This window comes from Achroia grisella, unplaced genomic scaffold (genome assembly GCF_030625045.1).
Source record: "Achroia grisella isolate CSIRO2021 unplaced genomic scaffold, CSIRO_AGI_Agris_v1 utg1573, whole genome shotgun sequence".
Lineage (NCBI taxonomy): Eukaryota > Metazoa > Arthropoda > Insecta > Lepidoptera > Pyralidae > Achroia > Achroia grisella.
The window spans coordinates 1,582,579-1,593,073 of NW_026712655.1; the positions used below are offsets into that span (position 1 = coordinate 1,582,579).

General features: G+C 32.6%; 1 protein-coding gene across 1 annotated transcript; it reads left to right on the top strand.

Annotated features, from left to right (window-relative positions):
- Positions 1-936: 936 nt before the first annotated feature.
- LOC131841177 (protein asunder) lies at positions 937-10,427 on the top strand. The gene is made up of 13 exons (XM_059189440.1): positions 937-1,238; positions 1,819-1,893; positions 2,369-2,514; positions 2,852-2,989; positions 3,411-3,501; positions 3,930-4,058; positions 4,232-4,342; positions 4,730-4,890; positions 5,502-5,642; positions 6,031-6,181; positions 6,834-6,976; positions 7,916-8,067; positions 10,159-10,427. Exons 1-13 carry the CDS (start codon positions 1,023-1,025, stop codon positions 10,395-10,397), a joined length of 1,893 nt encoding a protein of 630 aa, XP_059045423.1. The 5' UTR covers positions 937-1,022; the 3' UTR covers positions 10,398-10,427.
- The last annotated feature ends 68 nt before the right edge of the window (positions 10,428-10,495 follow it).

Here is a 10,495-nt window from a genome sequence, read left to right on the forward strand (position 1 = left end):
TGGTGGATGATAATTTAATTTCTAGTGTGGCTGTGGCCCGGTTTGGTATACGAATGCACCATTTGTAACAGTTAATTCCACTTCAATAATTTTCTAATAACAACGCCGATTTGTTGTACCTTTTCCTAATATTTCTATAGTAATAACTATAATGAAATTTATTTTCTTAGAAAATACGCATAAGTGTGTCTAAATGAAACAAACCCAGAATTCATTTTTCAACATTCACTCACTCTGTTAGTGATGTACCTCGATGTGAAATATCACTATTATGTCTCGATTATATAAATTGTGCTTTGTCATAATCGTCTAATTTATCGAAACAAATTTGTACAGTAAATGTAGCATAGCCTTTATAAGTCGAAAAGATAGACTTACAGTTGTATTTAATAAATGTGTCATGCGGTAAATGTTATACATATTTACAAATTAAACCCTGATATTTATATCATGTAATATTTTAGTAAAAACTGCAATTGATACTCATTATAGCTTTTTTTCGATGACGTTAGTAGTTAGTGAACGTTGTGGTATCGGGGAATAAATCATAAACGTAATTTTCTAAATAGTCTGTAAAACTATTTTAGCTTCTGATCTCATGTGAAATGGTCACGTGTCTTAATGAAATAGGAATTTTAGAAGTAGGGTTATTTAACTTTTACGTTAGACCCTACTTGCATCTTTGTAGTTTGTATATTTAAAAAAACCCATGTATATATGTTTTGGTACTATTTATAGAACAATATTGACTAATATTGTTTTTAGAATTTAATGTTTAAAATTTTAAAAAATAATTAATTACAAAATATACTCGGTAATTTTTTTTTAAATATTCCACACGATACGGAGAACACTATTATGTCAAATTTGACGCAAAGGTCATACGTCATTTAACGTCAAAAATGTTTTGATTTTACTATTTTCATTACTCTGTAATCGCTGCAATTTTATTATTATTTTAATGATAATAAATATTTATCTAAAATTAATTGAATTGCCTATGTAATTCTATCACATAAAGAATGTTTCCCACAAATCACAAAACAATATTCGTTTTGGATCATACACCCTATTTTGGTATATCATCTGATTTCCCTATAGATTTTGATAATTCCAAGAGCAGGGGTCCAGGTTACGTTCCCTTACCTTCTATCTATAAATCATTATGGACTTGTAGCGTAGAAGCTGCCGTTGAATATTGTCGGATAGTGTGGGATTTATTCCCTGAAGGAAAATTGGTTAGTGATCTTACATTATTATAGCTTTTGTTTACCGGCATTTCAATTTTGACTGACCAAAAATGCACTGTTATTTCCTCGTCCGCTGCCGGAGTTAATATTGTTATCATCTATTGGCGATTCATTATTGCGATGTTTATTTGTTTTTTTTAAGTCTGATTATTAATATTAGTTCTGACGTGGTCAGTCATTCTCACTGAAATATGCAGACCGTTTATGTCGTGGTGGGAGAGAGGAAAGTCTTTGGGTTCCCTTAAAAAAATACAGTTGAATGCTGTGGCTCTGGCTCACCTATGTACAATAGGTGAACAGGTGCTGCTAGTAGGAACTGGTCTGCTCTGATAACTAGATCTGATTTATTTTGTTACTCTATTTGACCAGTTGTATACAAAATACTATTACTACTCACTTCTATTTGTACTCAAAATCTTAAATATATAAAGCTGAGCAATATTTATTTAAACTAGCAACAAAGTAGTTTCCTGTGAAACATATGCATGCATACCAAGTGAGTTGTTGAATAAAAAAAATATTATTTGACTGTTCAAAAGTGTTAAATGTTTTGTGTAATATTTTTCAGGTCCGTTTTGTTGTTAGTGATTCAGCGGCACATATATTAAATACATGGGCAGTTTCCCAACAAAACTTAACACATGTGAGTATTAACTGTTTAATTAAATGATAATGCCCAATATTAGTTTGATTTAAAATAACTATGCACTTACCTGCTTTTTAAATTTCTATAAAAATTGCAATAAAAATGTTACAGTTACAAATCAAATCCCAATAGATTTATTAAATAAATTTACAAACACAGCAGAATCTAATGACATCTTGTAATATTATCCAAAAATATAGTTATATGCTATTATTACAATAGACATGTGAAACTATTTATGTAGATAACAAAATAGTTGTATAATATAATTGCAGAATCTTTGCATAGTAAGTGTTAAATTTTAAATTAAAATATTTTTATGTCTTTCAATTGTCCTTGGAAATATGAAATAAAGCAAGTATAGAAATTATATTATATCAGTATATCTAACATATAATAACAGTATATCTATCTCTCAATAGTATTTTGATGATTACAAATTACTGAACTTGTGCATTTTCTGTTGTTGTAGATACTGAACGGGCTTTGTTTAGTTGGACCAGTCCGTCGTGGGGCTGGGGGTGATGTGGTTGGACTATGTGCTGCAATAGAGGCTCTTGGTGAGCCTTCACCTACACAGACTTCACGACCTCCCACTGAACGGCATTATCAAAATAGGTAATAGTTGTGTTCTATTGTGAAATATTTATTGTCTATTAAGGAGAGTCTGGATATGTTTATAGAAAAGATCTGCTACATCCTGCAAGAATTCATTGGGTAACAGCTTTATATTTTTATATTAGTTACTATGACCTAACAATTAGCAGAAGAGCTACTGGCATTTGGATCACAAACTCCAGCCTGTTTATTCTCATTGTCATAACTTTCATAGTTTGAAAGTTTACTTATGCAAATTAAATATGTCAAAAATGTATTTAAAGCTCATAAAAATTATAACTTAAACTATTAAAATAAATAAATAAAAATCTTTATAATAATGTTTTTATTTTTCCAGAGGTCGCATTATATGTATCACAAGTGCAAGAGATGATGACTCCATTAGGAGCCTAGCAGAAATAGCTTTAAACACATTAATACAACAAAATAAGAAAGCGCAAAATACAACTAGTGCCGATTCTGGAACTTCTACACAGTATGTATTAAACCTCATAACATATTTAACATCTACTCAATTAGTGACATCTAAAAATCAGCAGTGAAGCAGTCAAAATACAGGATAAGAATCATTATATCTTTGCATGCATTTTATCCTGTAATTTACTGTAGATTATTTTTATTCAAAAAGCAAAAATATTAAAAAGGCATTATATATATAAAAAAAGCCAAATGAAGTAGAAAGGTAAATCAAATTTGTTACGATAAGTTGTTTCGATATTAAAATATTTATTTTAAGAGTCCACATATGTGGCACTACATACTTCAAACAAATATTGAAAAATGTGTTTAATTGTTTACTTTTACTAATGATACTATTACAGCAGAGTTAAATATTTGTGATTTAGTGTAATTTTACTCTTTGTAATATTGAAAACAGATTATGTTTCGGTTTTTAGACCTCAAATTGTACACTACTGTCATCTCGTGATTATAAATGTAACACCAGAAAAAGCAGAAACTAGAGTTAGCCAGCAACAACTTACTGAGGTAATGTAGTATTGGATTTGAAACTAATTTTAAATATTAATTATATTTGTTTTCTTTTGTATATAGTATTTGAATAGTCCCACTTTTAGTATTTATGATTTAACTTCAGAGATATAATATGGAATTACCATGAAATGATAAGAACTGTTAAGACAGGATTTCCCAATCTTACTTATATTTAGCCATCCCTGATGATATATAAATTTTCATGCTCGATTCGAACTTTGTCAATGCAGAAAATAGATATTTCATTAAACTAATTTACGCATTAGATTTTCTTCCAAAAATTGCAAATAAATTACGCCTCCTTCAACATCTCTATACGCCGTTCCGGGTTTTGTTCTGTTTAAAATGTTCGATAAATATTGTTGAACCCTACAAATATCGAATTCGTTTAGAAACACGATACAGTAGAATATAATGTACAGATGGGTGGAGGACAAATGGGATGTGAGGTGATAGTCTCTCGGGCGAGCCAATTAGCTAACCTGCTCGGTCGGTTAGTGCTGCCGCACTACAGGCTCGCCACAACCACAGTGACTGGCATTCCTATGAAGGTATACAATTTTAATAGCTATTTTGTATGCATATATGTATAATTTAGCTTTCTGTTGCACCTCTATCTGGATCCCAACAGAAGATTGTTATATTTTTATGCATGATAATGGATATATGTATATAATCTGTACAATTGCTTCATTGTGTAAACATAATAATATGACTTTTTCAGGAAGAACAAAATGCAAGTTCTAGTGCTAACTATGATGTGGAAATTATACACTCAGCGGAAGCTCACGCTGGTCTCAGAGCAGCACAAACGGCTGCTGAAGCTTTAGAATCGGTAAGTTTTTCAAACAAGATATGTATGTAATATTTATGTCCAAGGAACAACACCGTGTGTGTGTGTTTGAGCACCATTTTTTTATACTGTTTATTTATATATCTGCGGTAGTAAAAGTAAGGGAAACTGAAAGAGATATTGAATGTGTATATATAACTAATGTTTTCTTTTACTTATTATATGTATTTATTGTATGTACATATAAGACAATTTTCTTGGTGAAGGAATTTGTTGTATGAGGAATTAGTCAAATATTATTTTAAGTATTTTCGTTTTTCAATAAGCTATAACTCTATGGACAGCATAGATTACCGGCTGATAGTGAAGAATTGGGTTTGATATTGAGATTTCGGCAGTTAGAGGTCTATATAATGTTTATATTGTAAGGTGGTGCTTCGTTGGTGGACACCGCGAGGTGCCGAGGGCGGTGCGAGTAGCTGCAGCGGCCCATTGTGGCGAGTGACGCCAGCGGACGTCGCCAGCCGTCCTTCGGCCTGCCTCGTCAACTTCCTGCTGAATGGACGTTCTGTCACTCTTGAAGTGCCCAGGTACCGTCCACTGTGCTATATAAATATGGATTTTCCGTCCATTACAATCTTAATAACGTTAATAAGATTGTTATAAGAATTATTAAGAATTGTTTAGGTATATGTATATAACACAATTTATTATTTGGTTACATTAATATTTACATCCGTAGTCAAGAAAAATTATAAAATAAATTCTATTTTTTTATGAAATTATAAAGGGAAAAATCTTATTGCCTATCTGATGGTAGACAGTAACCGCCGTCTATATACATGAACACTCATGAGGAATATAGAATTAGCATGTAGTTAGGTCATTTAGGGCAACATGGTGAATTTAACAGAAATTAACAATGATGGTTTTCAGGGTGGAGCAGATGGAAGTCAACCTAACATAGTAAATTGCTAGCAAGCACTGTGGGGCTCTACAGCATCATAATTAATAAGTCCTTCACGTAACTGTGAAATATTTAGAGAATGTGTGTAACTCATCATCGGCGATTAATTTATTTGTTATGAAATATATTGTATTTTAATTACTTATGTAAAAAAAATTCTTAAATTTCATAAATTCGCTACTCAATGTGTTGTAAAAACATAGTATAATATGTAAAAATGAAGAATTAAATCAGGAAAGGCGGCGGGCGGTCAGCCTCCCACGTTTTGGCGGCGCAAGGGGGCGAGTTGTGGATCGGCGCATTGGGCGGTCGCACTCCCTACGATGACCCACCCGCGCTCTCGGAGGGTACCGGAGGACGTATTACAGACTACAGGTACCGTGAACTTTAATAGAATCACGAGGTTGTCATAAGTAATCCTAATATTATTAAAAAAAACCTTTATTACATATGTATATATGTAATAAAAATGGGTTTATTTAAGTGAATTACCCACATAGACGATGTTTCTATGTATCTATTAAAGAAAAGCATTTAAGTATTTGTGTCCAGTACCCATAACACAAGCTCTGCTGAATGGGACTAGATGAGGCAGCGTGAATTGTCCTAGGTTCTTATTAATATTGTATGTAACTAAATTAATCCTAAATTAGACACAATATTTCACTGTTAAGAATAAATTAATAAATGAATAGCGAATAATTCAGACCTAAAAGACATGAAAAAGCGGATGATTATTTACGGAACGGACAATTATTTTCAGGATAAAAGAATTCGGTGCTTTAATGCAACAGAATAAATTGAATCCATTGCGAGGCAGCGGCGCGAATGGACGAGCCAGGGCTCGTCTTCAACGCCACACAACCTACTGGCCACTCACAATATCGTCTACACTCATATTTAATTTGGGATCAGTGAGTCTACATTATATATTTTTTATAGCATGGGGAGCAAACAAGCTGCGACACACATGATGGCAAGTGATTATTCCTTATTATATTATTCAAGAGCGTCGTGGTCTGTACTTTACTTAAACCGGAAGAAATTCAAATCGAGCTGATGCGATACCCAAAAATCTTTGTGTGCTAGTATATATATTAACTTTCTGGGTATGTAAACAGTAATAATAATATAAACTAATCCGGCAGTAGATACGGCAGTAGGCTTTGCTGGATGCAAATTTCGGATTCAAATATACCGAGGGATAGTAGATAATGCTACTGTCTACGACATAGTGGATTCATTTTTTCATATCATTTATTCTTTTATTGCATTTTAAAAATTGTACAATTTGGCGAGCTTAGGAACAGGAAGCTGTTGATGGACAGTGGTGGGAACGGACAAACCTACAATTTTACGTCACATAGGTAAATAGGGATTACAATCGTGAAGGTGATATTATTAGTAGAAAAGATAAAAGCAAAGAAGTCAGTTTAACATTCTTATTTGAATTATATAAGTCGAAATATATTTTTCTAATTTACTTTTGATGAGATTTTAAGATTTCTGAGAATTAAATAAGTAGTAATAAATAAACAACTGTGTAACACTTTATAATTTTGTTAGGTCATGGAACCATTAACTAGATTAGTCGTACAAGAGTCCCTGACTGATGAAGAGGTAGACACCTGTCGGAATGTGCTGTTGTCGCTCCTCGGCATGGAGTCGCGCCATGAGTTTCCTGCTACACAACTGCCGTCCAATATCAGGTATGATGTTACAAAGTCTTTGAAACTGATTTACATAGTTGAATAAAAATCTGGGTGTTATAATATATACCTCTTCTCTTCTAAGTTTATATAGCTGTCAGCTGTAGTAGCTGCAGACACCGAACAATTGTTTTCTTATGGTCAATATAGGTATTTACCTCTCTCCACGTTTCGATTAGGTTTCACTAGCAATGGTCACGAGCACGTGAGTAAAAGCGAATGTCAATGTTGAAAAGTGCCGTCAGTTTGTTCAACTACTGTTATTAGATTGTCTGACGAATAACCCGTTTAACTATAGTAATACAGTGAACGCGAAAGTTTAATAATTAATAGTTTTTTAAATTAATCCGCTGGATAATCGACGTTTGGAATTAATTTACTCAGCTCAGCATCGGTACCTCTAATTAATCTATTTTAGCAGCCAAACACCTTTTTTTAATGGTTGTGTTACGGTTGTATGAGAGATACCAGTGTAATTACAGATATGGATGTATAACAGTCTTAACTCCAGAAAGGTAACGCAATAGGGCTACCACAGAGACGTCATATTGACCGTGGTGCTGTTTATGTGCCATATACAGACGAAGGTTGCCACTATCAGATTCTTTAGAAGGGATGGTATGACTGGAATGGCATACTAACTGACGGTTAGTATGCCATTCCAATCATACCATCCCTGGACGTTTAGGCGTCCATATGCTATGATGGATATATCCAGTGGATATACAGCAGTAAATATAATTTGATCAGATTTTCATCACAGTTGCCCGTTAGACATAACTGTTAATTAGCAACAAGAACGCTAATTTTAAATATGATGGATAACTTTTTATTCTAAAATCATTGTCCCTAATATGCTACGGTAACCGTTTCACATCAGAGGGGCCGTTGTATTGGTAGCTTACCAGTGTCGTAGTATAATAAAATCTAATTGTGCAGGGGCAAGTCAAGCACACGTCGTGAGGAGCAATGGCGGCAAGTGTGGGGCGAACTAGAGGCGCTGGTTCGAGCGTACTCAGCGTCGCCGGCTCATCACGCCTTGTTACGGGTGTTGCTTGACTGCCGCGCACATAACAATCCTAACGCTGATAGTAAGTGTCACATTTTAATTTTAAATTGACTTTCAATAGTTTAATGTGTATATTTTACAAAGTGCCAGCTGTAGTCTGTTTTTTTTCCGGGAAATAAAATGGACAGGATACAATGGCAAATTTTCGAATAGTGCAGTACCTTCAATACTGATTTGTATCGTAATCGTATTTTTATTTTAGATGGTTAACTTTTCTGTTGTTTCCGCAACAAATTTTTAAATTTACTTAGTGTTTCCTTTACTGTATTTGAATTAAACAACACAGAAGTACATTTATGTGTTGTTCGTAAATATCGATATTAAACTACAAACCAAATATTTTTTCTTTCGGACAGTTAAATATTTTAAAGAAGTGTATGTTTTATAAAATATGATACCATATAGACATTATCTATTTAAGAAAAGAAGCAGTTAGCTTTTAGTAGAATATATTTCAAGTAAGAAAAAGTAGCTTTGATACAACTCTATATTTATCAATATCTATACTTTATTATTTTTTTAGTTATTACGTGTTAAATTAATAATTAATTTCCGATAGTGGCACATATTTAAGACTCGTAATATTTTTTATCAGGGATAAAAGAACAGACTATAGTTTCAAACGAAGCAGCGATTGTAATATAGGTTAATAATATGTTATTATATTATAGGCGATTTATAGATATACCCAACTGATTTAGTACTTAAAAAAATACGTACTCATAAATAGAAATGGTTATATTGTCCGGGGATTCAAGCCGTGAAGATCAGAAAACAAGGATATGAATTTTGAATACTCTATGTTATTATATTTTATGAAGCGTTGTATTGTTGTCTATAGTGTATTGCATTTCTAAAGTGTAGCCTGTTAAAATAAACATCCACCAATTTATAATTCATTTCCAATTGAAGGGATAGATACAGAACTACTATTATTATTGAAGTAAATTTAATCAATAAAATACTACTGATTGTTACCCAAATGATCCTGTGCACATATTTCTAGTCATAGATACTAATTTTGTTCTTATTAAAGTTACTATATTTGCAATTTTAACTTACAGTCACTTTATGATAATGGTGACATTTCCTTAATTGAATTTCTACAGAGTTACAATCAGTATGGTAGACTATATAAAAATATATAGACGACTCCACACATGTTTTGTTCTACGATAACCAAATTTTTTTTTTACAATTGGGGACAGATTTTAGATACGATAATGGAATCTTTTATATGTACGTCAATGTGTGAACGCAAAGCAACTGTTTCGTCAGTTTGGCGTATGTCCGTATGGACTTTGTTTCTACATTTCGAAAACAATATTTCCATATAAGAATCCATTTGCACAATAATGATGTTGTAATTTCTATTATAGACATCATGGTTGACTGTATTATCTATATTTATACTTTAAAATGAAACATGGAAGATATCCAATACTCAACACGTTTTTAACAAATATATTGAAATTATTGGGTATAAGAAGAGTTCTCCAACGTGTATTAGAATTACTTTTACTCCAATATTTCAAACAATCTTAACTGTGTTAAATTTTATAGTAAGTTCATGAATGGAAGACGCATATGAAGTTTATTGATTTATTTTTCAAAGAAACAGGTCTTAAACAATCGATAAAATATATAGATTTTCTTTTAGAAAGCCTCAAGTCAGCAAATTCAGTGACCTCTTAACAAAAAAGCTAATATTCGTAGATTATTTCTTTTGCATAGACATTTAAATGTATTCAGAACTAAGCATTCGTTTTTTTAAGGTAAGTTTAAAATTATAATTGTATGTAGGGCTGTTTTTTTTATTTAGAATAATAATTATAATATTAAACCTAGGACCTTAGGACCATTCACACGAAGCATCTAGTCCCAAGCTAAACAGTGCTTCTGTTATGGGTACTAGACATCAGATATAAATACTTAAATACATTGAAAGACTGAAGTACCCATTTAAATTACTTTTTATAAATTCTACCTCTTTAAAGATATCATGTATATTTATATAAAAATGTTATCTCGATATGTTAAAGTACTATGACTATTGATTTGACTGTAATATATGCTGCATATAGATATACAGTATTGTGAGTTTACATTACAGGTGAATCTCGTGCTACTGTGATACGAGCTACTACTGACTCTCCGCTGTCGCCAGTGGGAGCGGGTAATGGATCTTCCAGCGCTACAGGGGATGTCTGGGCCCCCAGAAACGTCCTAGACGCCCTGCTTGGACCCCCGCGACCGCCAAGAAGGCCCGACTTCGCCGGACGAATGGCCGCCGGTACCAGGGTCGCTACTTTATATACACATTTACAACAAGATGTGGAAACGACACACTAATTTTATGTAATAAGTGATATAAATAAATAGATATGTTTTATAAATATATTTTTAATCCATCAACTCTTATTACCAATAAGTTTGTACACTCATTGCAT

Coding starts and splice junctions, on each gene's coding strand:
- LOC131841177 (XM_059189440.1), top strand. CDS start 1,023: ATGTTTCCCACAAATCACAAAACAATATTCGTTTTGGATCATACACCC. Junction 4,059..4,231: donor TGACTGGCATTCCTATGAAG/GTATACAATTTT, acceptor TGACTTTTTCAG/GAAGAACAAAATGCAAGTTC. Junction 4,891..5,501: donor GTCACTCTTGAAGTGCCCAG/GTACCGTCCACT, acceptor GAATTAAATCAG/GAAAGGCGGCGGGCGGTCAG.